This window comes from Triplophysa dalaica, chromosome 8, assembly GCF_015846415.1.
Source record: "Triplophysa dalaica isolate WHDGS20190420 chromosome 8, ASM1584641v1, whole genome shotgun sequence".
NCBI lineage: Eukaryota > Metazoa > Chordata > Actinopteri > Cypriniformes > Nemacheilidae > Triplophysa > Triplophysa dalaica.
Window position 1 is genome coordinate 2,849,298 of NC_079549.1, and position 27,315 is coordinate 2,876,612.

Genomic DNA, 27,315 nt, shown 5'->3' on the forward strand with positions numbered 1-27,315 from the left:
TCCTAAATATTTTAATGGGTAAAGATTTTGAGGTTTTGTGAGTGGGAAGGGGGGACTTTGAATATTGTTGAAAACAATGGGGGGGCCTTGAAGTGAAAAATGTTGAGAACACCAGTCACAGAGTTCTATTGTTTTGAAAGGATGTTTTGTGATATCTGTGATAAAACGCACACTGCGCACAAGATATCTGTGTCAAACGCACACTGACGCACATTTCTTTTATGTGTTCTGTCTTTCAACAGTGTGACCAAATCGTATCATGATCTGTCTAAATCCTCTCTGACCAAGCACAGTACCAACTTCCTGGACGCTGAACAGAAACCTTCAAGCACATTTATCCAGACAGTAACCACAGATACACCCAAAGCATCATCCACTAGTGCTACGTCAAACATTTCACCTGTGACCAGAACAGATAGTCCGAAAACAACAACATCTATAGCTTTACAACCCCCCGATAAAGCCATCGATGGGAGATCGCAAATTGGTCAAAACATGTCAAATGTTGTCAGTATAAAGAGTGCGAATAAGGGAATAAAAGAGTCACATGACATAAAGAGAGACACAGATGTCTTCAGCGCTCCAGGACAGACACCGAAACCCACCCAAGTAAAGTCCAGCAGAGACACCCACCCGTCGGCCAGAGTGAGCAGGATGGATGTCTTTGAAACTCCGCCTAGTTTTGATTCAGAGCCACAGAGCCAAGAGGTCATGCAGGGTGAAAAGGTCACGTTCACTTGTCAAGGTCAGTCTCATTAACCTTATCAGAATTAGTTTTGTTTGTTATGATCCTAGATGCTGATTGGTCAATTTGAGTTTCATTTGAGTCTTTTAATCACAGTATGCACTGGACAGCCTTTACACCTCAACTTAGATGTGTCTTATAGTTTGACCATGAAAGCTAGTCCCCAATGCGAAGAAGGTCACACAAAAAGAAGATGTAAGTAATTTATGTTTGTCTGTTTGTGGTCTCTCAGTGTCTGGGTCACCGCTACCCTCAGTGAGCTGGATGAAGGATGGAGTTCCTGTCAGCCAAAGAGCAGGCGTCCGTACATGGCAAGAGGGCAGTCTGCACTTTCTGTGTCTGGGGAGCACTCACATTACAGACACGGGACTGTATAGCTGCTCTGCCATCAACAAAAGAGGAAAGACCGCAGCCCACTGGAGTCTGACAGTCAAGAGTGAGAGATGATTGCACATGAAGTTTAATAAATAAGATTGAATAAGAGAGCATGGCCACCAATAATAATATTTTTTAAATACTTTTTAATTTGATCACTAATTGTCTGTTATTGTTTTTGAATCTGAACTCAAAGCTTCAAAATTAATAATTATTATTATTATTTTAATAAAAGTAATAATAATAATCATAATTATGACGATTATGATGATGATGACAATAACAACAATAACTACTACAACAACAATAACAAAGAACAATAATAATAATATTGCTAATAATAATAATTATTATTATTGTTGTTATTATTATATTATTATTACTATTGTTGTTATTATTATTAGTCTGGCAGTGCCACCTATTGGTGAAACTGGTTTTTGCTGGTTATTTGTAATTAAATATTCCCTGTATTTGTTATGTAATGTATGTGTTATAGGTGTGAGGGTGGAAGGCAGGCGTCCGGTGTTCAGCTCTACTCTGATGGACTGTTCTGTAACCGAGGGACAGGATTTCTGTCTTCATTGCTCAGTAGAAGGCAGACCCCAGCCTGTGGTCTCCTGGCTCCTCAATGGTAAAAGACTTGCTGTGTGTTTGCTGTCCGTTAAGTGTAACATACCTACTATCTTCAGTAATTGTTCAGACAGTTTTGTCCACCTGATGCATATTACATACAAATTGATAAATGCTGCCCTATACCAATACCTTCAACCTGACTGGCACAATGAAGAGCTAAAATGTAGACCAGCTTCTGATGGTAAAAAATAAGACATTTACGAACATTCTTGTGTGTAATTTTTATGTGTAGAGAAATGCAACGTAATATACATAACAATGTATTTCATTAGAAAAAGACATCGTAGCTATTTCTTTCCACTACGGTTTCCAAAAATACTTTCCCCAGAAAGTCACATTTTTCTTAATGTTATTTTGAATGTTCTTGACCTCATATCATGGCAATGTAAAATGCTTAACATCTGTCTCTATTAGCTTAACAGAGACAAGTCAGTTAAAAGGGGTCAGCGCACACGCGTGTATTTCCATGTGTAATCTGTCCAGTTAAATGGGCTGTTTACTCTTTGCCGTGATCGCTGTCCATGTTGAACTGAGACTGCAGCCACATCTTTAGCTGAGTTGCTGAACTGCAATTTTATTGACAGTTTTGATTTTGGGTCCTTGTCAAGAGCTTCAACAATATTTCCAAACCATTATTATTAAAGAAAATAATATTTCAAAATATACTTTTCACATTACATCAAAAACAAAGAAACGCAAACACATAAGAAACCTATATAATAAAAATATATAATTTATAATTTATCAATGGATATTTCATACCCATCACTGACTAGCCTAGTATGTGGACGGTTTCTGAGGAAAATGTGTGTTGCACACATGGTGTGAGCGTGTAAAGTTATGATGGTGGTTGCTAGGTCATTGACAGGCAGTTGCTAAAGTTTTCTGGGTGATTCTTAGGGTGATCTGGGTGATTGGTTGAACCCTTTCTCAAGTCTCTGTGATAATTCTGTAGATAAAACTGTATTCAACGGTCTTCATAGAACAATCAGACTCTATGGTACTGGCTTTACTAAAGACAAGCTCAGATCCCTGACATTTCTCTTGAGTTCAACGACTCAGTGAGCCACTGCAGGGGCCGTTGATCAAATATGAGACCTTGCAACCATATAAAGGCAAAGCATGCATCATTCAGCCTGAAATATTACACACAGATGGACTTGGCGAGTAAGACATCTGAGAAAGAGAGAGAGAGAGAGAGAGAGAGAGAGAAAGAGAGAGAGAGAGAGAGAGAGAGAGATACGAGAGGATGAAAATGGAAAAAAAAGTAGGAATATCATAAAGGAGAAAGCAGGAGCTCTTTATTTATGATTTGAAGGGAAATACTCCTTACATTGTTGTGGTATTTTTAGAATTAAAAGTGTAGAGGAGTATTTATTAAGAGAAATGCAATGTAATGCATGTGTCTTTAGAGGTATGTAAAGACCTTACATAATGAAGCCTTACATTTGTATTACCTTAGAATGAATTAGCTATTTCTTATTTTAAAATTTTATACAAACTGAAAAAAATCTTGTAAATTGTAAAAAAACAGAGTTTTACAAAAAATCATTACAGATTTTTATATATTTTTGAAAGAAATAAACGTAAAATTATATAGAAAACCGCAAATTTACAAGAAAATGGGGAAAACTATTAGTTATACTGTATGTCCTTATATCCTGTAACAATTTTACGGTACGTTTCGGTCGCTCCAGCTGACAGGATATTTTTATAAATGTGTGTCTCTGCGTAAAAGTGTCAAATATAACATGTTATGCTAAACGTTAAACATTTCAAAGGGCAATTTGAGAGTGAGCAGCATCCAGTTTTTATTTTAGCTACTCACTGGCATCTAGTTCTCGTCTCAGAAATATATATTTTTTATTTTTCACAGTACAGTATAATTATGAAACATATGGTATTATAAATTAGATAAATTATCAATTATTATAAACATTTATTTCATAAATATAACTACATTTTGGGGAAAACAGGTCTTTTGGCATACTGATCGATTGATGGGTATAGAAAAAGAGAGTCATCACAATTCAATTGGTAAAGAATGCTCTGATACATTAATGGAATGTGGTTATTTCAAGAATATGAAGAATAAGAAGTCAAATTTCTCACTCAACACAATGTAAAGTACATGCATAAACTTCAGAAATATTTGTACTAATAGTTTGGTATATGCCTATGATGAACACAAGGTGTTGATTGTGCATGTTTCGTGAGAAAGTTTGCCACTAGAGGGCACTATCTCTAGACCTCATGAAAAATACTTTTTTATTTGTGTCCTATTCTCAAATTGTAACTCTTCTTTCAACTTTGTGAACTGCATTTCTTATCAGTCACATTAAGATCACTGTGTGATGTGGTGTGCATGGTTTATGGAAAGATGCAATTAACTCAAATTGTTAATTTATCTCTTCTATTGCTCATTTGCAATGGTGTCTTTCTCTGTTTTCAGATAAGCCTGTGACACATTTACACACTGTGTATGAGAATGCTGAGTGTGAGCTGAGAGTTCAGGCCGCTGTGATGGAGGACGCTGGTGTGTACACATGTGTGGCAGTGAATGATCATGGTAGAGCTGCGTGTTCAGCCTGTGTGCTGGTTAAAGGTAAGACACGCATCATTCTGCCCTTACCATATACCGGTATATTCAGAAAGACATTTTAAAGCATTTCAATGTTGCAACATACTTTTTTGAAGAACATCAATCTTGGAAGATATTTTGACAACGAAACTGCTTTTTTGAATGCTTTTGTGTAAGATTATAATATACAGCCGCTGAAATAATTAAGCAACATTTTTCATTTAATGAGCATTTCTAGATGTGCTGTTGTTAATCCAGTCCAGATTTGTTAAATTAAACTTCATCCAACAGCAATGTGGAAAACTGACAGCATGACAAGACACCAGAAAAATGTTGTTAGTAGTTCACAGAATGAAACAAAAATGATAATTTGATCTAAACACATACCTACTGTATGAAAAATAAATTAATCGTATAAAAACATCAATATGAATCAATACAACATCATTAAAAAGTCCAGTTTAGGTGTTTGTATTTATTTCATTAACATTCAGCAGCTATTGTGTCCATATACAATACACACTAACAGAATAAGATGTTAAAGCCAAAGCTAGAGTTGGCAAAATCCTTGCCAACAAATTAAAGCTGTTCTGAATTTTCCACACAGTAAGCAAACTGTCTCATCTCTTTTTAATATTCTGAGACCCATGGTATCTGATGAATGTAAAACTTTCATTTTAAATATTTTCCTATCAGTTTTTCAAAAGTACCAAATACGTTTCATGGGCCAGACTCTTAAATGAGTGTACTGTGTGCCAAATTCTGAGAGCACTCGAGTCAAAAGACACTCTTTCAGTACATTTCCCTTCAGACTGCAGGATGAGTTTGTTCTGTGTTTCTGTGATAAGTGAACATCATGCACTGAGTGTTTTTACAAAGAGTTATTTTAGGGTCCTCGGGATTAGAGAAACATCTGCTCGCTGTGTTCAGCCGTGAGTTTATCTAAAGGCAGAGGTTCCATGTTCAAGTGGGTTAAAAATGTAAAATACCAGTCTTTTCCCACACACGCACACACAGCTATGGCTGCGTCTGATCTGTGTCTCAGAGGAAAGCATGAGGGAGAGAAAAAGGCCCGACTGTCCCTCAGAAATGACTTTTCATGTCATTTTTAAAACGTTTGAAGTGTAGCATTTAATACTCTACTGCACTTTACACAACACCACTTGTGCTTAAATAACAAAACTGTTGTCTGAAATAAATAGTAATCCCTTTCTTTTTTAAAGTTTGAAGAACCTTTTTCTACAAAGAACCTTTTGTGTAACAGATAAGCATACATCCGTTCTCATATGCCATTGTTTAGCACCATTATTTTTAAGAGTGATTTAAAGAATGAAAAGACTAGTTGAAGTAAGAGGGCTGTGTTTGTCTCTTTAAAATTAAAATGATTTTTTTCAAGTTCAAAATACTTGACACTTGCCACTAAAGTGGTTAAAAAAATTATTGAGAAGACAGAATCGTTTCAAGCAGCCGATGTTTTTAGAGGAGGCCATGGTTGACCTTTGAGAAAGTGTACAACGTTAAATTGAGAGAGGAATAGTTAATGTGAACGTAACGTGAATATCTGTTGTGCTTGTACCTAAAGTTATAGAGTTTTTCTGTTTATTCTGTATTTGAGATACATTCGTGTCATCTGTGTTGTCATCCAGCTAAACCAAGTGTGAAGAGGTCTTGTGCCCCTCCTGCGGTTGATGTGAGAAGACCCTCCGCTCCGGTTTTCCTCGAGAGTCTGCAGGATCTCAGAGTCATGGACGGCAGTCAGGTCACCATGACTGTGGAGGTGACAGGTATAACATGCCGGCTTATGGAGAATAAAGTATTTTTATACAGTTTTCAATGTGAAAAGTTTTGATTTATATATTTTTATAATATGTTCAAGTTAACAGTTCACTCAAAAATGAAAATTCTGTCATCATTTACTTATCCTCGAGTTGTTCCAAATCTGTAAAAATGTTTTTGTTCGGATGAACACAGAGAAAGATATTTGAAAGAATGCTTTTAACCAAACAGTGGGAAAATGTCTTTGTAATTTGTTGAACACAAAATAATATTTGGAAGAATGTTGGAAAGCAAAGAGTTCTGCCCTTTTTCCTATGGCAGTCAATGGTGGCCAAGAACTGTTTGGGTATAAGCATTCTTCCAAATATCTTTCTGTTTTAATCATAACAAATAAGTGAGGGTGAGTAAATGATGACAGACGTTTTATTGTTTGGTGTACTGTCCCTTTAATGTGCCCCTTGAAGAGATTTTCAGGGGCGATTTGTACCATGTTGAGGAACATGACCCCATAGGTTGTTTGTGCTAGAAGGATCTACTAATACAAGTTTGTTGTCTGTTCCGTACATTTTGAAGGTCTGTAAAATTTGAATCGTCCAAAAAGTATTCTATTTAACATTATGAAACTTCATCAAATTGATGAACTTATTCTGTCTTTTTAGTGGGTTTGTTGAGTTTGGCTGCAATGAATGGAATTTCCTTTGAACTCCCCTAAGAGGGATCATTTGTGTGTCATCTAGTGTCGTGTGTGTGTGTGTTTGTGTGTGTGTGTGTGTGTGTGCATACGTGCGTGTGTGATCTGTGCAGAAGATTTGATGATTATATAATTGTGAGTACTTCCTGTGTAAAGGTCTCCTGACATCTTCTGCATTTGCATGAACATGTCACTTTAGGAACATATGAAATCGCATGAAAAAATACAATTACAACTTTAATATGATCGTTTTGATTCTTACTTTCATTTACACAATAACATGCAAGCGTGATGTGTGGTAGGAAATCCTCCCCCTGAGGTGGTGTGGCTGCACAATGGAAAAGAGATCCAGGAGTCCGAGGACTTCCATTTCGAGAAGAAGGGCTGTCAATACACTCTCTTCATACAGGAGGTCTTTCCTGAGGACACCGGCACATACACCTGCGAGGTGTGGAATGAAGCTGGATACGCTCGGACTGAAGCTTCACTCACTGTTCAAGGTGTAATCACAATCCTAATCCTACACGCTAAAATATAAAGTAGCGCATTCTGCAAAGAGATAATGCAGAAGCTCAGTCGGCTTTGGCTGATCTGTGAATTTGGTCTCCACAGAGCCTCAGGACGGAGTTCAGCCCTGGTTTATCACTAAACCTCCGTCCTCTACAACCTACCTCGGTCAGCACGCTTTGCTGTCCTGCGCCATCGCTGGTGACCCCTTCCCAGCATTCCTCTGGATGAAGAACGGTCAGGTGATATTTGGAGAGGGGGACTTTGAAATCTTACAGAAGGAAGATGTTGTGTCACTGCTCATCAGGAATGTAAAGACGCATCATGCTGGAAACTACGAGATTCATCTTAAGTACGGATTTGCACACCTAAACCTTGTTTGTAACCTTTCTAAGCATTCTGTCAAATGATGATTGTGACCGTGGACCACAAGTCATAAGGATCAATTTTTCAAAATTGAAATGGAAGCTGAATGAATCAGCTTTCCGGTGATGTTTGGTTTGTAAGTATAGTACAATATTCGTCTGAAATACAACAATTTTAAACTCTAGAATCTGAGGGTGCTCAAAAATATCAGAATATTGAGAAAATCGCCTTTAAAGTTGACAATCAGAGACATTGCAGTAGGCCGTTGCTAAGAAGAAACAGGTTTGTTTTAACGCTCTCTCTCAGCTTACCACTGCAACAGTGTTGTGGAGAGTAGACAGAGCCAAAAGCAGAAATTTCTAAGCTTTACATAGATACCAAACTTGAGTGGCTAATTTCCAAATAGCGGGCAGCACCGAGTGAAGTTTGTAGGCTTGTTTTCGGCCATTTTTGTAGACAATTTTGCTTCATCCACTCCCCAAAATAAAGTTTTTATATTTTACGGTAGGAAAGTTACAAAATGTCTTCATGGAACATGATCTTCACTTTATATCCTAATGATTTTTTGGATAAAATATATCGATAATTTTGACCCAATCAATGTATTGTTGGCCATTGCTAAAAATAGACCTGCGCTACATATGACCAGGATAGTTTTGTGGTCCAGGGTCACAAATGTTTTGTCATAGATATAAATAACTAGATGCCGCATTCAAGCGCTCCTGGCACGTAGACGCGTCCTCCATCTTGGAACGGTCCCCTGACGTCACTCACAGTTGACTAGAATGCCTCAACACTGCGCAGCCATGGGTGTGAAAACCACAGGGATTTGAATTCCCGAAAAATTGCATAACCTTTCGTTGTTGTCATGTGTTTTTGTAGCAGATTTGAGTTTACACAACAATTAATATGTTTTCATAATCGTACACAGTCAGCCTGATTTGGAGTGTTAACGGATCGGCTCGCACGAATCCAATATGGCGGACGACCTATATATAACGGCCCATAGAAACAGATGCTCACGCGCAGTGTTGAAATATAACGAAGTTAGAATACTGAATTGAATCTGTATACCTTACTTGAGTCTTTATTTTTTATCCTGATAAATTTCCCCTAAGCATGTTCGTTACTAAAAAATAAAAGCATAGAAACAGAACTGAAAAAGACAAGTCGACAATCCGATCACCATGACAGTGCTGAACTAATCATTGGTTAAAGCTCAATGTGCAAGTGCAAAAAGGTGCTCTCTGTGGTTAATTTCAACTCAAGGATTTAATGTGCTGCTTCTCCTTTTAAAGATAAACAGCACAGTTTTCAGTTTCGATTAATTATCAAATGACTGCGTTGTTACTGTGAGGGAAATGCAAGGAAAGAAAGAGGTAAGGGCCAGACAGATTTTTTCAGATTTTGTTCCAAGTTGTTCTCTTAGAGGAATTATAATAGGGGTGGGAAGGAAACATCCTTTTATAAAGTTATAAAGTAAAGATGGGGTTTCTGAACTTTTATTTTGATAGTTTAGCAATTTTGTTCCAGATAAATCTACTGAGCTTGAGACAAAGTTTTTTCAAAGTTGTAAATTTCTATATAAGCACCATTTTTTATCTTTATCCTAAACTTTTTTTGCATGTTTATTAACAAAGTTTGTTTCAACTTTACTTTAAATATGTAAGTAGATTTAATATAAAATGTACTTTTGATACTTTATTTTAATATTTATCTGTTACTTTAAGACTTTTACTCGCGTCATATTCTAAAAGGATACTTTCATTTCAAAGTAATTTTCTGGCAAGATATTTGTACTTTGACTCAAGTATTGCTTTAAAGTACTTTAGCGGCATCTAGTTATTTATATCTATGTGTTTTATACTGCAAACTTCCAGATTCCAGGAGTCAAAGTTTTGTAATGAAGTTTTTGTTGTTCTCAGAAATAAAGTAGGGGAGTGCAAATCGGTGGCCACCCTGCACATCATTGAGAGCTCTGGGCCGTCTGGTGACGATTCTCATAAACGGTACATTCCCCCTCTATTCTTGCTACCCTCTGCCCCAAAGCTATATTTACACCCGCTGCCCCTTTAACCCCTGCACTAAATGGACATAATCTCTCTATGTAACCAAACACTCTTTTTCTGCTTCCTCGCTCATCTGTGCTGTTGTTTAAAGAGAGGCTCATTTCCCTATAAGGTCTCTGAAGTCATCTGTGATGTAACTCTGTCGTCTTGAACTAACTCTCCCCCCCCGATTATGCTGCTCTCCAGTGTGGGCTGAGCTTGCGGAGGCATTACATTTTTCTGCAATTTTTCTCCACTTGTCTTGCGGTAGCCAAGGGGTGGAGAGGACTGCTCCGGGCAAGGGAGGACAGAGCGACAGACCTGCCTCACTGTGCTCCGAGCCACTCTGGGACCGCGACGTTCCGGATTGGGAGGAGAACGAGGCCACCCGTGGGCGTCTCAAAAGGCGCGTGGAAACCAAAGAGCATCGGGAAGACCAGATCCGACAGCAGGAGGCTGAGCAGATCGACTTCCGAACCGTTCTGGGCAACAAGGTGGCCACGAAGAGCGTCTCTGAGGAAGACCTGAAGGAGATCACAGCTGAGCAGATGGACTTCAGAGGGAGCCTCCAGCGGCAGATCAAGCCCAAGACCCAGTCGGAAGATGAGCGGAAGGTCAACTCTCCCCAGCAGGTGGACTTCAGGGCCGTGCTGGGAAAGAAAGGAACCGCGGGAAACCCGAAACCTGCTCCTGGATCGTTAACAAACGCTCAACCAAACAAAAACGCAGTTGTCGACTTTAGGTCGGTGTTAGGAAACAAGAAAAAGCAACAGACCCAGGAGAGGAACGGAGAAAGGCCACTGTTAAAAGACGGCACGGGAAAGGAAAATGATGTTAACTGTGTGGATGGAGGGGTGAAGGAGAAAGCAAGGGCTGGTGGAAGGAACGATCCAGTTTTTACACAGAAACTTAGAGATGTGACGGTGCTGGATGGGGAACCCTTGCATCTACAGTGCCAACTTTCTTCTGAATCGTCTGCTAAGGTCACGTGGACCCTTGACGGGAAACTCATCAAACCATCGAAATTCATTGTTATTACCAATGAAGGTAAGTGCTGTATTTTAGTTTCTCACTTTTACTTCAGAAAGAATTTATAAAAAAAAAAAATTTAAGCTGCTTTGCTTTCATTCATGTCTATTTCATGTGCATATGCATGCATATGTAGAAAATCTTATGTTCTTGATATAGGAAGTCTCTCATGTGTGCGCCTTTATAAACATTTGTAATCTCATTTCTCTTCTTTTAGTAGTCCCTATTGCTCATTTCAATAAAAGAAATGACCCTTGTGACTGGTTTTGTGGGCCAGGGTCACACATGTAATGCCAGGCATTCCTGATTTAATAGGGCCATAAAAATCAAGATCTGTATTCCTGATAAGAACATAAACGTGGGCGGAGAGATATGAGTGTGCTGGTTTCCCCTGTAAAATGTAATCTGTGTTTTGTCCCTGTATCTCAATTTTCCATTATGATGATGTAAGACATAAAGAGCTATATCGACAGCATGTTAGTGTACTCTTGCCCAAGCGTCAACACATTTTTAGGTGCCTAAATACCAAATGTATCTTCTTTGCCAGACAGTGTAGGAAATATTGGGCATCTACAGGTGAGGTGGTGAATTGCAACCAAAGGCTCACTCTATCCCTCCCTTTCGAAGCACTACGGTGGCTGACATAGGACTAAGATGTGATCATGTTTTCGCTTCTTTGCAAAAGGAGATAACGTATTTACGAAATGTGTCCTGTAGAGCAGTTTGTCCGTTTGTGGCTACTGTAAAAACAACATGGCGAATTCCATGAAAGGGGATCCGCGGTGCAGCTAGAATTAGCTCTGATGTAATAAAAACATAACGCATTATTATGTGACATCTTTTTACACCTCTGAACATAAAGTTATGTATATTATATTGAATTTCTGTCAATATATCCTCCAAAATAAAGGCTAAAGGAACAAAAATGGCAAATAACATTTTATAATTAAATATTTATGGCTGATCATTATGAAATTTGGTGAAGTGTCCAGATGAGAAGCAAATGTTGTTCTAGGGGTCATACTATAATCATATTCACATTCTCTCTAATAACTCTGAAACTGGTCATATGAACACTTTCACTTCTTTGACCATTTTTGGCTAGGCTTTTTGTGATTGTTTTACTTCCGTATGTTGACACTTTTCCGATTTAAATGGATATTCTAATGTAAAAATAGTGGGCGTGGCTTTTGTCTTTTTCTGCAATTTGATTGGATGTCAAAAAACAGCTGTTGCATTTTGAAGTGAAACTGGCATCAGACTGAGAGTTGAAGGGGAGGAGTTAACAGATGCTCCGCCCAAGACGTCTAAAATACGTCATTTAAGATGGATAGTCATTAACCCATTAAAACCGGATTTTACCAAGCGGTATTCATTCAACCGTAACTTTTCCACCGTTTATGCTATCAAAAAAAAAAAAAAAATCCTAGAAGCTGACAAAGTGAGCTTTTTGAACATGTATGTATCATGCTAATCACTTGCGTTTCAGTAGGTTCATAAGCCATTTTCATAAGCCATTTTCAGTAGGTTTCGTGGAGAGCCGGAGAGGGCAGATATTAACTGGCAGTTACGGAGTGCGACAGATTATAGAGATTTTGAGCAAGTAAAATAAAATAAAATAAAGGCAAACGAGACATGGCGAAGAGGAAATATACAACATGAGAGGTGATTGAGATTCTTTGTGATCATGAAACTGACGTGTGCAAGACTCTTCTGACCTGGAGTCTGCATATTCAGAATAAGCTGTGGGTGTTGATCCAGACATGGAGGGGCAAGAAAAGGTTGTCTCATGAGAAATGTCCGTAAAATTGGCTTAGACTTGCATATCTTGTGTTGTGTGCATATAACTTCATGCACATGCTAGGATTTGTATGGATGTGTGTGTGCTTGTATATGCGTGTATGTGCGCACAAGTAACGTTATTCGTGGAAATAAGCAGTGCATGTGTATATATGAGTTTGTGTGTCCATGCACATGCATGCATGCATATGTTGAAGCATGTGTATTTGTGTGTATGCATGTGTATGTGTGTTTGTATCCATTCCTTTGAGTGAATGGAGTGAAAAGTGCAAAAAAACGCCTGGAGAACTGGATTCAAAAAAAGGCTCCTGAATGAAAGCTATGGGTACATGAGCCATACTAAAAATACTTTTTTGCATGTAGTACAGTATCTACTTCATGTCTGAAGTGCAAGATGTCTGAATAAAAATCAGTAAAAATGTACTTCCGTTTTTTATATTTATTCTTAAACCTTATTTATATGAAAGACAGTTGTTTTCCGAAAAAAAAAGATAAGTTGCACATGATTATAGGACAATGTGTTAAAATTCAAAAGTCAATACAGTCAAAAGAACAAAATGTGTGTAAACAACATATTAAGGCTCTAAAGGGTTTAAGGAAAGAAGTGCATTTTCAGATTTTAATTTAAGATTATTAGGGCACAGGAAATATAAAAAGAGAATCACCCACATTGATAAACTATTAACAATAAACATTGTTTATATTTCATGAAATATGCTATGTCATTTTTTATTTCACTGAGACTTTAAATCATATAAAATTTCATTACCATGATACAAAAACTGATAAGAAAAAAAAAATACGGTAGAAATATATATGTAAAGAGGATTAGTTTAATACAATTTGGACTGTGAGCGCAATACGTGTAAATTACAAAACTTGACACACACGAACAACAGGACATTCTTTAGACAAACACCAAATTTCATGAATATTCGATGCTGTGGATTGTTAAAAAAAATGAGAAATATCTAAAATTGTGCTAACTGTGTGTTAACAGCAACAACAAGGTCTGTTACATTTGCCATTTTCGTTTTTCTCCAACATTTTAGAGCTGCTGCATTTTTTGGTAACACTTTCCTTGAAGCAAGTATGTATAAGGCATTATAAAGGGTTATTAAAGGGTAAAATTTCATTTTAATTCATTTTAATTCTTCATTATGTGTGTTGTAATTCATTATACGTAGTTGTAAAGAATTATAACCAATTTAAAATGTGAAGTGTAAAAATGAATTGCTAAGTGTTATAACGTATTAACTGTAATAACAATTATTTATAAGACATTACAATGCATTAAAAGGTGCATTACAACGCTTTAAAACTTCTTTAATAATCATTTTACAAACATCCTTCAAGGAAAGTGTTCTTTACGGCTCCGGTCATTTTTTCTGTAGTAATCAATTTCGCCCAAAATCCCTTAACCCTTTGTGTTTATGTGAATAGGTGGTCAGTGCTCTCTGTGCATTGATAAAGCTCTTCCTGAGGATGATGGACAGTATGTTTGCAGAGCAGAGACAAGCGAGGGCAGGGAAGAGTGTTCCTGTATGGTCCTAGTGGATGGTGAGTAAACCTCACGTACCAATACTTTAGTACATCTGCAACTGTCCAAATTAGAAAACTTTGTGGTAACACTTTATTTATAAAAGTAGTTTCAATGTATTAATTATGCCTTGTAATGCACCTTATAATGCACGGTAATGTCTAACTTAAGGTAATAACACTTATCAATGTATTGTTACTCTTTGCATTTTGAATTTGTTTATATTTCTTTACAAGAACAGAATGTATTACAAATACACATTATGAACAATTATAATGTATTGTAAATATAATGCATAACACCCTTTAATAACACTTTATAATGCATTAATCGTGAGGGCTTTAAGTGAAGTGTTACTTTCTGAAACTATCAAAGGGATCATTGATACCCTCTTGTCACTCAAATCCTGTTCATGACTTTTTCTTCCGTGGAACACAAAAGAAGATATTTTTAGAAATGTCTCAGTGCTTTGTGTCCATACAGTGAAAGTCTGGGGAGTGACGGTATCAACGTTCTTCAAAATATCTTCTTTTGTGTCCGGCAGAAGTCAGTATTCTATCAGTATTCAGTATTTTCATATATTAATCATTTTGAATAATAGAGTTAATGCCTGATTTTGCACCAAGATTCATATTCATAAGAACATTGGGTAATTTGGGAATGTTATGGTTTTCAGCTGCCTGTTTTGGGCAGGGCAGTGTATCTGACTCTCTCCCCAGAGTCTCTCCCTGAGTTCTGAAACTTCCGGTAATTACTGACCAGCTCACCCTGCAGTAGTCTTTAAAACTGCCCCTGTGTCCAGTCACCGGATGACTTATAGACGGTTTCATATCTTAACAACATAAACAAAGTTACTGCGCATGCTCACTTTTGTGACATAGAGTGCCTGTAGATTATTTCTGATAACAATCAAAAAAATAAAAAGAGAAGAAACATTACTTGGCTAAACTTGTCTCTCCAATATTTTGAATTTAGACTCCAATACCAAGCTCAACCGCTAGATATCATTGTATCACACGGTTTGTTTAAATACTACCAAACTGCAGGACGCATTTAAAAAACTTTTTTTTTATAAAATGAGCATGCAACAAAATTCAACAAATTGTTTATTAATACAATTATGAAAACGTAAAATAATACTACAAATTAAAATGAACATAAAATAAATTAAATACAAATAGTTATATTATTAGACACTATAGCCAAACACAAACCGGAGGTTAACGGGGGTCAGGTGCGCGCGTCTGATAAACCGGTCTTTGAGGCCTCCGTAAAATTTTAAATGCTAAAATGTAACAAAACTGAGACAAATGTCTCTTTTGAATGAACGTGATATAGGTTTCAAGAAATGTAGCACTCCTACTTCTTGACTTTGCATAAGGAAGTGGACCGTGTGTTTGCTCATTCACTTAATGTCCTGGATGAAGAGAGAAAATGCCTTCTGCTGAAAGTTTTTGAAAAAATTGGCTTATGAGAGCAGTCCACATTCCTAACATCCTTCTCAGCAAAAACTTCAAGGAGTAGTCTTGACTTTTTCAAATAAGCCTCCGTTGACGTTCCATAGTAGGAATAAAACTGACTTTGGAAAATCAATGGGGGCTAACTTTGAAGTGAACTACTTGGATCAGTTCACCCAAATGTGATTTATTAACTCACCCTCAAATTGTTCCAAGTCTGTATAAATGTCTTTGTTCTGATAAACACAGAGAAAAATATTTGGAAGAATGTTTGTGACTAAACATTACTTGGCCACCATTGAACATACTAGGAAGCATTTCCTCGTAATTTTTGTTGTTTTGTTGAACACAAAAGAAGATATTTTGAAGAATGTAGGAATGTAGCAAAGCAAACAGTTTTGACTATCCTTGTCATTATTCCTACTATGGCACCTTCTCCTTTTGGGTTATTAAAAGAGCAACAGGATACTTTGATATGTTTGGCTCCTCATAGCAATAGGTTCTCAAATGATTAAGCAGCTCAGACAGCTTGAGAACTTTTTAGCCGACATTGAAGATAAGGGAGGCAGAAAATGGTGTATTCAGTGGAGTCACATGACTTCTGTCTAATTTTTGCTCTCTGTATGTGTCTCTCCTTCCGTCTGTTTGTCCGTGTTCAGATCCCAGTGTCCCCGAAACAGCTGATAAGCGAAGCAGGAAGCCCTCTACCCCGACCACAGAGAGTGAGTTTCCAAAATATGTACTTCCTTTTTTTATAGCCCAATATGGAGTGGCGTGGGAGATGTGAACCTTTCCCACTGCAGTGCACACACACACATGGTTACACACACATTGTCACACGCACACATTTAGGCTGCAAATAACTTTTGTAAACAATTTCACTACAGCTAAAGAATGACCACTTTGTTAGATGCTCTGAAAGATAGAGAAAGAAAGAAAGAAAGAAAGAACTAATGTAAGAAAGAAAACAAGAAAACAAGATAGATCGAACAAACGAAAAAATAACTAATGAAAGAAAGAACTAACGAGAAAAGAATGAAAGAAAGAAAGAATGAAAGAAAGAAAGAATGAAAGAAAGAAAGAAAGAAAGAATGAACGAAAAGAGAGACAGACAGACAGAGGGAAAGAAAGAAAGAATAAACTAATGTAAGAAAGAAAACAAGAAAGCAAGAAAGACAGACCTACGAAAAGAAAGACAGAAAGAAAGAACGAACGAAAAAGAAAGAATGAAAGAAAGAACGAACGAAAAAGAAAGAATGAAAGAAAGAATGAACGAAAAAATTACTATAGAAAGAAAGAACTAACGAGTAAAGAATGAATGAAAGAAAGAATGAACGAAAAGACAGACAGACAGACAAAGGGAAAGAAAGAAAGAAAGAAAGATTGAAAGAAAGACTGAACGAAAAGAGAGACAGACAGACAGAGGGAAAGAAAGGAAGAATAAACTAACGTAAGAAAGAAAACAAGAAAGCAAGAAAGACAGACCTACGAAAAGAAAGAAAGAAAGAAAGAAAGAAAGAACGAAAAAGAAAGAATGAAAGAAAGAACGAACGAAAAAGAAAGAATGAAAGAAAGAATGAACGAAAAAATTACTATAGAAAGAAAGAACTAACGAGTAAAGAATGAATGAAAGAAAGAATGAACGAAAAGACAGACAGACAGACAAAGGGAAAGAAAGAAAGAAAGAAAGAAAGATTGAAAGAAAGACTGAACGAAAAGAGAGACAGACAGACAGAGGGAAAGAAAGGAAGAATAAACTAATGTAAGAAAGAAAACAAGAAAGCAAGAAAGACAGACCTACGAAAAGAAAGAAAGAAAGAAAGAACGAAAAAGAAAGAATGAAAGAAAGAATGAACAAAATAATTACTATAGAAAGAAAGAACTAACGAGTAAAGAATGAATGAAAGAAAGAATGAACGAAAAGACAGACAGACAGACAGACAGAGGGAAAGAAAGAAAAACAGACAGACAGACAGACAGACAGAAAGAAAGAAAGACAGACAGAAAGAAAGAACAAAAGAAAAAAGAATGGACAGACGGAAAGAAAGAATGAACGAAAGAAAGAATGAATGGAAAAAGAACTAACAAAAGAAAGAATGAATGAAAGAAAGAAAGAACTAACGAAAAAAGAGTGAACGAATGGAAAGACAGACAGAGAGACAGAAAGAAAGAAAGAAAGAAATAAGGAAAGACAGACAGACAGACAGAGGGAAAGAAAGAAAAACAGACAGACAGACAGACAGACAGAAAGAAAGAAAGACAGACAGAAAGAAAGAACAAACGAAAAAAGAATGGACAGACGGAAAGAAAGAATGAACGAAAGAAAGAATGAATGGAAAAAGAACTAACAAAAGAAAGAATGAATGAAAGAAAGAACTAACGAAAAAAGAATGAACGAATGGAAAGACAGACAGAGAGACAGAAAGAAAGAAAGAAAGAAAGAAATAAGGAAAGACAGACAGACAGACAGACAGACAGAAAGAAAGAACAAACGAAAAAAGAATGGACAGACGGAAAGAAAGAAGGAAAGAATGAAAGAAAGAAAGAAAGAATGAACGAAAGAAAGAATGAATGGAAAAAGAACTAACAAAAGAAAGAATGAATGAAAGAAAGAAAGAACTAACGAAAAAAGAATGAACGAAAGGAAAGAAAGACAGAAAGAAAGACAGAAAGAAAGAAAGAAAGAAAGAAAGAAAGAAAGAAAGAGAAAGAACTCATTAAATGACTTGTTTGACAGTCTGTTGGAGCTGAGTGACTTTCACGTGGGTTTAATGTAAATCAAACCCAATAAACGACATTGTGACAAAAATGGAGTTTGAATGGAAGCATGCTTGAGAGAAATATAAAGATCTGAGAAAGTTGATAGAGAGATCAGGACTGTTGGTGCAACACTGACCCACTCAAACTTCTATATATGGGCTCATTCAGAACTCTCTGTGTTTCCTGACCCTGAGAACAGAGAGAAGTTTTCTGACATCCCTAACATTCTTCAGTGTTTTAAAAAGCTTTTGTATACTCGTAGGTGTATTTCTTTTCCTCATAAAGCTGAAGCTGCTGGTGTGTGCTCAACCATCAAGCGAAATGTCTTCTCAGGGAAATAAACTTGAACTAAAAAACTATGTAAACAACAAGCGGAACATTCATTTACACTGGACTAATAAAACCCGATCGCAGGGAACTTTGCGTTTTCATTTCAGATGTCCGCCTATTATCTGCAAACTTATAGCATACTTAAATAGCATTTTAGACATGAAAGTGAACTCCTCAGCTAGGCCACCTTTGAAGAAGTTGCATTTTAACCTACTTTAAAGGCAAGAATGTTTTCTGCCTGAGAATCTGATCATTATTTGCAACATGATAATGATTATATGATTATTTACTGATGGCGCATACCCTGCATTTGGAAATTTGGGGTGAAATCCAAGCACATCCATGTACCCCACACATTTAGAAGGACAGAGAGGCCTTGAAGTAGGAAGTCCGGAGGGAAATGTGCAGTTTTGTTCTATGAAATAATAGTTCTAAACACACTTTGTAATTGGAGTTAGTAAAGAATAATTGACGACGGACCGTTCAATTGTTTGAAAGTTAATGCACAACCCGATGTGGCCATTACACCTCAGGTGTGTATTAAATTTCGGATAATTGAACGGACCGGAGTAAATTATTCTGCTTATACCACGGTTACCATACCATTGTTAGAATGTTTAATTTCAATGTTTGTAATATTATTTTCTTGAAAGTGGTGTTAATGGTGGGACTACTTTTCTTGTGCATCTCATTTCCGTTAGAGCGAATGGACTCGAAAGCTTGACCCACGTGGTTTGTGTGTGTAAATTATTTATTCCTCGTCTTGTCTGGTAAATGAACCAGTAGGCAATACGATAAAGGCATATTTGGCAAAACTGTAATGGCAAAACACTACGTTTTTGTCTTATTTACAAGTCACTTGGTGTAAAAAAGTCACATGACCATTCGCGGTGTGTTTCGGAAGAACATTTGGAAAGATTGGCTAGGATATCTTATCCAATGGCGAGTGAGTGCAGTATGGAGATTTATCGTGTGGCCTAATGTGTTCATAGTGCATTTCAAAGGCTCATAACATCATTTCTGACATGCAATGACATGACTGTTTGCCCGAGGCTGTGGATTGCCAGTGATAATGTTGTAAATAATGATCAGTTTCTTGCAGAGATCAGTTGTTTTGCTTCATACAGTAAGACTTTAAAATAACGTCAGTAGCTGCAATTCATTTTTTGTTCCTGTATCTTCAATTCAATTCAATTCAAGTTTATTTATATAGCGCTTTTCACAATGTGTATTGTTTCAAAGCAGCTTTACAGGGGCAAACAGGAAAAACAGAAAAGTTAAAACACAGCACAGTGCATGGTATTTATACAACGAGTAAGTTCATTCTAATAAATAACATCTAATTTCTAAATAAATAAATGAATGAATGCAGTCTCCCGGTGAGCAGGCCAACACTGCCCTGCTGTGGCGAGGAACCCAAACTCCAATGATTGATTAATGGAGAAAAAAACCTCGGGAGAAACCAGGCTCAACCGGGAGGGCCAGATCCCCTCTGACGTGTCATAGCTGCACTCAGACTGGTGACATGTGATTTTAGTTTAGCATTTAATACCAAATATTGTAACTTCAGCATTAATAAGACAAATAGTCCGTCTTTGCTCTTGGTTGGGGATGTAGTGGTCTGAGCTGGGATGGTCCGATGGTCATATTTCTCTTGGCAGCTGGTGGAATTGCCTTAGATGGAGCTGGGATGGTCAGTCAGTCTGCAGCTGTATCTGGTGTAATCTCAAATTGGGGATGGGCATCTGTCGGTCGTCTGGACATGGTGGAACTTCTTCCTACCTCGGGATGGGCATCTGTCGGTCGTCTGGACATGGTGGAACTTCTTCCTACCTCGGGATGGGCATCCCGAGGCAGAGGCGGAAAGAGAATAAAGAGAATAATTAGCGTAGCTGCTGTTCATTAACTATGCATTAAGTGAAAGCTTGGCTGAAAAGATGTGTCTTTAATCTAGATTTAAATTGGGAGAGTGTGTCTGACCCTCGAATAGTATCAGGAAGGCTATTCCAGAGTTTAGGTGCTACGTATGAGAAAGCTCGTCCACCTTTGGTGGATTTTGTTATTCTAGGTATTGTCAAAAGTCCTAAGTTTTGAGATCTCAGCGAGCGTGATGGGTTGTAACGTGATAAAAGCTCGGTTAAGTAAGTAGGTGCTAAACCGTTCAGGGCTTTGTAAGTAATTAAAATAATTTTAAAATCAATGCGATACTTAATGGGTAGCCAGTGAAGCGATGATAAAACTGGGGTTATGTGATCGTATTTTCTTGACCTAGTAAGAACTCTGGCAGCTGCATTCTGAACTAACTGTAGTTTGTTTATCGATGATACAGGACAACCACTAAGTAGAGCATTACAATAGTCAAGCCGTGAGGTCACGAATGCATGAATAAGCTTTTCTGCGTCTGCAACACATAAACTATTTCGTAATTTGGCAACATTTCTAAGGTGGAAGAAGGCTGTTTTTGTGATATTTGAGATGTGATTTTTAAATGACAGGTTGCCGTCTAATATAACGCCTAGGTCTTTAACTGTATTTGTTGGAGTAACAGTGCAGCTTTCAATTTGCAGGCTGTAATCGGAGATATTCGGTTTACTTAATTTTGGTGCTATAAGTAATATTTCTGTTTTGCTAGAGTTTAAAAGGAGGAAATTACTAGTCATCCAATGTTTTATGTCCTCGATGCACTCTGCCAGTTTGGATAGCTTAAAGGAATCATCTGGTCTTGATGAGATATATAGCTGAGTATCATCTGCATAACAGTGGAAGCTAATTCCATGTTTTCTAATAATGTTGCCGAGGGGCAGCATGTATATGGAGAAAAGCAAGGGTCCTAAAACCGATCCCTGTGGTAATCCATAATTGACTTGCGTAAGATTTGACGATTTCCCATTTAAATGGACGTATTGATATCGGTCTGTTAAGTAAGATCTGAACCATTGCAGTGCCTGTCCCTGAATACCGATATAATGGTATAAACGATCTAGTAGTATTTTATGGTCTACAGTATCGAAAGCAGCACTAAGGTCAAGCAGGACTAAGAGTGAGACGTTTCCTTTATCTGAAGCAATAAGAAGGTCATTTGTAATTCTAACGAGCGCAGTTTCAGTGCTGTGATGCGGTCTAAAGCCAGACTGAAACTTTTCGTGCATGTCATTATTTTGTAGGAAGGTACACAGTTGAGTTGACACTACTTTTTCTAGTATTTTAGACAAGTACGGGAGATTTGAAATCGGTCTATAGCTTCCAAGTTCATTTGGGTCTAAATTTGGTTTTTTGATAAGAGGCTTAATTACAGCCAGTTTAAAGGGTCCTGGGACATGTCCTAGATTAATAGACGAGTTGATTATGTTACAAATGGGCTCAATTACAGCAGGTAGTAACTCTTTTAATAAAGTAGTCGGAATGGGGTCTAATAAGCATGTCGTCGGTTTGGATGTTGCAATAATTTTAATTAAATCTTCCTGATTTATAGGAGAAAAACACTCTAGCTTTTCTTTTTGGGTGACGGTTGAAACTAATTCTTCCGACAAACTTGGAGGTTTGGTTTTAGCTATGTTGTCACGTATTATTTCGATTTTCTCTGTAAAAAATTTCATGAATTCATTGCTACCAAGGTGCGGCGGAATACCCAGGTCAGGTGGAGTCTGTTTGTTTGTTAATTTAGCAATTGTACTAAATAAAAACCTTGGATTGTTTTTGTTATTTTCTATGAGGTTACGGAAGTGCTCGGCTTTTGCTGCTTTTAGTGCCTTTTTGTAACAGCTTGCACTCTCTTTCCATGCAATTTTAAAGACCTCTAATTGGGTTTGTTTCCATTTTCGCTCCAGTTTACGCGTTTCTCTTTTTAGGGCGCGAGTGGTGTTATTATACCATGGTGCTATGATCTTTTCATTTATCCTTTTTGACTTCATAGGTGCGACCGCTTCTAATGTATTAGAGAAAATAGTGCCCATGTTGCTGGTCATGTCATCGAGCAATTTTATATTCGTTGGAAAGGTTATTAGAGAAGTCAGATCTGGCAAGTTCTTTACGAAACTATCTTTAGTAGATGAGGTGATTGTTCTACCTTGTCGATAACGAGATATACAACTGATTTCTGCAGTGCGCAGTGTACATATTATAAGATGGTGATCGGAAACATCGTCGCTTTGAGGTATAATATCGATATTGGTTAGATCGGCTCCGTGAGATATAATCAAGTCTAGGGTATGATTAAGGCGATGAGTAGGTCTATTGATGTATTGTGTTACACCACAAGAGTCTAGTAGTTCTTTAAACGCCACAGCTAATGGATCGTTAGCAATATCTACGTGGATATTAAAATCTCCAACAATCAGTACTTTATCGACGTTAACCAATAGATCCGATAAGAAGTCTGCGAACTCTATCAGAAAATTAGTGTAAGGCCCAGGGGGTCTATACACAGTAACCAATGTAAGAGAGACCAATGATTTTTTACTTTTGTTTGGAACTGTTATGTTCAACGCAAGCATTTCAAATGATTTAAATGTATGCATTGTTCTCCGAGTAACGGTAAGAAAGTCTCTAAAGATTGTTGCGACACCACCACCTCGACCAACCGGACGTGGCTCATGAATATAACCGTAGCTTGGAGGAGTAGACTCATTTAGACCAAAATAATCATTTGGCTTAAGCCAGGTTTCAGTGAGGCAAAGTATATCAAAACTGTTGTCTGTGATCATTTCATTTACAATAACTGCTTTTGGATTTAGTGATCTAATATTAAGTAGCCCAAACTTTAGGCGTTGGTTTTGCTCATTAAATATATTGTCTTTTGGTTTAATCATGATAAGATTTTTTCTCTGACTTTTAAATAAATTATTATTTGGTTGTAATATTCGGGGGACAGACACAGTCTCTATGCATTTGAAAGCAGTAACATTCTTAACAGTTGGGTGAGAAGAACACAGACTGTAGTTAAAATTTGTACTTACTAGTCAAATGGTGCGTAGCGTCTTTGAGATGTTGTCAGACAGAATTTCCGCTCCAATGCTGCTGGGGTGCAGCCCGTCGGGGCGGAAAAGCCTAGGTCGCTCCCAGAACAGATCAAAATTATTTACAAAGAGCAGCTTCTGTTCAATACACCATGACATTAACCAATTATTAAGCATAAATAGTCTACTGAACTTTTCGTTCCCTCGTCGGTAAGTTGGAAGCGGCCCTGATACGATGATCCTCGCCGTGGGCGATGCGTTGCGAACAGTATCGACCAGACTCCTGAAGTCCCTCTTCAGGATCTCCGACTGCCGCATTCTCACATCATTCACCCCCGCGTGCAGAACTACGGCTCCTACTCTTGCATCCTCCTTCAGAATCGCAGTTACCTGCGCAGACACATCGAGAACACGGGCGCCAGGAAAACAGTGAGTGCGCACCTTACCTTCATTGAAGGAGGCGCGTACGTTCCGGACGATTGAGTCTCCGATGACCACAGCGTTGAATTTCGTCTCGCAGAGGGCAGCAAAGCGATTTCTCGTAGAAATCTCGAAGACCGGTCGCGGCGGTGGGGGAGAGGTCATCGCTCCGGTCCTGGATTTCGCCTTCCGCCGTGTGTGTGCAGGTGCAGGAGTGAAGTTCATTTCGGCTCGTCGTATCTACTTTTGTACCTTTTAAAGAACGGGTAAATTTGGACTTTATGAATTACCACAGGCCATATTTTCAACATCTCTGAAAAACTTATAATAGTTTTCCTTTTTAAACTTTACTCTTCTACTGGACAAATAAGTTCCCTACACCTAAAATGGCCTGATTATGAGTTAATTTGTACCAAAATCATGCAAACAAAAGCAGTTTTAACATCCAACCTTTACACATTTCATATTTTGTAGATCTTCAAAACTCGGTTGTGTGTCTTTTTATGCTGCACACACCAGTGTAAATGCTCATCTGTCATGCAATTATTAATTCATTGTTGCATTTATATTTGCGGCACTGACCAGATTCTGCATTTTGTGCTGTTGGAGCTGGCTGACAATGAAGGTGGTCAGGGCAAATTTTTCCTCCATCAGAGACTAGATTGTAGTTGGAGTTATGGAAAATATGTGATTCAAAATGACAACAGAGAAAAAAGCAGTGAAGTATCAGATGATGGAAAAACCCCCAAAGCACATCTGATGGATGTTGAACTCAATAGGAGTGCTAATGGAAACTGTGATTTATGATTCTAGAAATGTTGTCTTTATGTTGTGTTTGTTCTGTTCTGTTCCTTTGTTCTAGTAGCTTTTTAGTATTCATTGCAATTTGCTGCGACAGGAGAATTTATCTGAAGAATCTAAACTTATGTAAACACAGTGACTTGTCTTGCACTGTTTGTTGCTGCAAACTGATGATCAATGACTACTCAAATGTTGATGAGTAGACATTTACTGTTGTTGTTTGACAAATCAGATTTTTTTAAGGAAAGGTTTGAAACAAATCTAGAGAGAGAAGTATCTATAACAAATGGGGTTGGCTGTTTTTACTTATTCCAATTAGCAACCACCTAGTCATCACTTAAAACACCCCAAAACAGCTTAAAAGGATAGTTCACCCAAAAATAAAAATTCTGTCATGAATAACTCCCCCTTAAGTTGTTCCAAACCTGTATTTTCTTTGTTCTGTTAAACAAAAAAAAAGTTATTTAGAACAAATTATCAACTGACATTTTAGGTAGGAAAATTTTAAATGAAAACTGTTTCTTTTCCTAAATTCTACAAAACATACAATTTGTGTTTAACAGAACAAAAGACTGTAATCCAATTCAATATAGGGAAGGAAGGAGACGGGAACCGGATAACATTTAAACATTTAATATAAATAATAGCAGCCGGTGGCCCCTCACGGCCGACCGCCGGCGAACAAAACATAAATACAAAACACAAGAACATAAATACAAAACACAAGAACATAAATACAAACGTACAACATGTTCAGGCCCGGTCCTCTCTTGACGTAACTTCTGCCAGCTCGTTCTTTTATGCTTCCGATCTCCACTGTCAGAAATGCGGAACCGGTGTGTGCACAGCTGATAGCCATTGTCACTCACGCCACCGGCCCTGCCCCTTTGTCTGATGGCTCTCGCACTGCCTTCCTCGCTTCAAAGACATTACACAATATTGTTTTCTTCATGACAGAATTTTTTTTTTTGGGTGAACTATACAGATCTACAGTACAATATACGTTTAACTAAACTGTAAATCCGGATAAGTTGCCAATACTCAAACCTTTTGAGTTTTAGAGGTTCTTGGTTTAATTAAGCATAACTTTCAAATTTTGATCACTGTTAAGTTAAAGTTCTTACCAAATCTTAGCAAGTGCGACTTTAATATTTAATTTATCTTTTTATGAAATTAAGTAGATAGCACTTTAACAAATAAGTATACCAAAAATGTATTTTTAAGTTAACTAAACTAATTTCTTTCAGTTTCCGTGTTTTGCATATTCCTTAGTCTTAATAAGAATAAAACAAATACCTTGACTTATTCAACCCAAAATGAGCAAGAAGAGACTGATCCCAGAACTGGCATTAGCACAGCGACTGCTAACTGGTAACATAACACATGTAACAGGTCAGATGTAGCTTCGCAGAGTCTAGCCACATGCACCACTTTTCTAAACAATGGTAACTACAAAACTGAAAAATATGTCAAACTCTTCAAAATATCTAAGAGAAGTGAACATTAAACACTAACAAGTCTTTAAATACTGTATTCTAAAAACACGTAAAATAACCATATTTTTTTATTTACTCTCCTAATGCAGTCTGACGCAAAGCATGCTGGGAGTTGGAAATCCTTCTTGACCAATTTTGTAGACTTAACATGTTTAAATCAAGTAAATTGAACAAGGAGCAAATCCATTTTTTATAAAAAAGTTTTTCGGGAACTTGAAATAATTAAGTAAGGGGAACTTTTTTATGAAAATAAGTTTACATTACTTTATCTGTTTGATTATTTTGAACATTTCTGTTCACAGTGTATAATAGCATTGTGAAATGATGTTATTACGGGCAGAATGAGTATAGCGTCAGTGATCGACTTTATTATATTTGTGACTACTCTCTTACAATCTGGTTGTCTTCAGTGTCGGTTGACATTGTGAAGTAGATTTATATTAGCGGATTTGTTTAAAAGGGTTAGGCAGAGGGCAAAGATTATCTGTTCTCCCAAGTGTTGTCAGGATTTTAAACATATATCTTTGATGAAGTGGTCTATACAGACTAAACAGTGAGACATAAAAGTGGGGATGCTACAGCTCTCTGTGTGTTTGTTTCAGTTTTTAGTTGCTATACAGTTTTTAGTTGCCACTGTAAAATCTCTTATATTGTTGTCTGTACATATCGCTCTCTTCTCGAGAAGGATGAAATCGGAACGTCTTACAACTGATTGAAAAACATTTGAAGATTTCTACACATCAGATTTGTTTCATTTCCACTGCACTACTCTGTGTTCGTTGGCTTTGCCTTCACGTTGTTTCACGACAGCAATCAGAAGCAAAATAAATAGTGGCAGGAGTTATTTCCTGAATTCTTGGGGGGATATTTTTAGTATGACCAAAAAAGGCGAAGAGCAAAGAACCTTAGCAGCTGATCTCTCTTAGAACATCCAGAGAAAACATCTCGAGTCTACATTCTCTCAAATGTTTAAAATCTACGTGTTGATCTGATTGACATGTTAAC

General features: G+C 37.3%; 1 protein-coding gene across 1 annotated transcript in view; it reads left to right on the plus strand.

Annotated features, from left to right (window-relative positions):
* The window catches only part of mylka (myosin, light chain kinase a), a 63,056-nt gene that overhangs the window by 25,873 nt on the left and 9,868 nt on the right, over window positions 1-27,315 (plus strand). Inside the window, exons 8-18 of the mRNA XM_056755924.1 lie at window positions 243-745; window positions 978-1,181; window positions 1,617-1,751; window positions 4,206-4,358; window positions 5,981-6,118; window positions 7,104-7,301; window positions 7,414-7,660; window positions 9,600-9,683; window positions 9,994-10,769; window positions 13,995-14,111; window positions 16,208-16,270. Of these exons, the coding sequence (XP_056611902.1) occupies window positions 243-745; window positions 978-1,181; window positions 1,617-1,751; window positions 4,206-4,358; window positions 5,981-6,118; window positions 7,104-7,301; window positions 7,414-7,660; window positions 9,600-9,683; window positions 9,994-10,769; window positions 13,995-14,111; window positions 16,208-16,270 (2,618 nt within the window). The remainder of the gene's footprint in view (window positions 1-242; window positions 746-977; window positions 1,182-1,616; window positions 1,752-4,205; window positions 4,359-5,980; window positions 6,119-7,103; window positions 7,302-7,413; window positions 7,661-9,599; window positions 9,684-9,993; window positions 10,770-13,994; window positions 14,112-16,207; window positions 16,271-27,315) is intronic.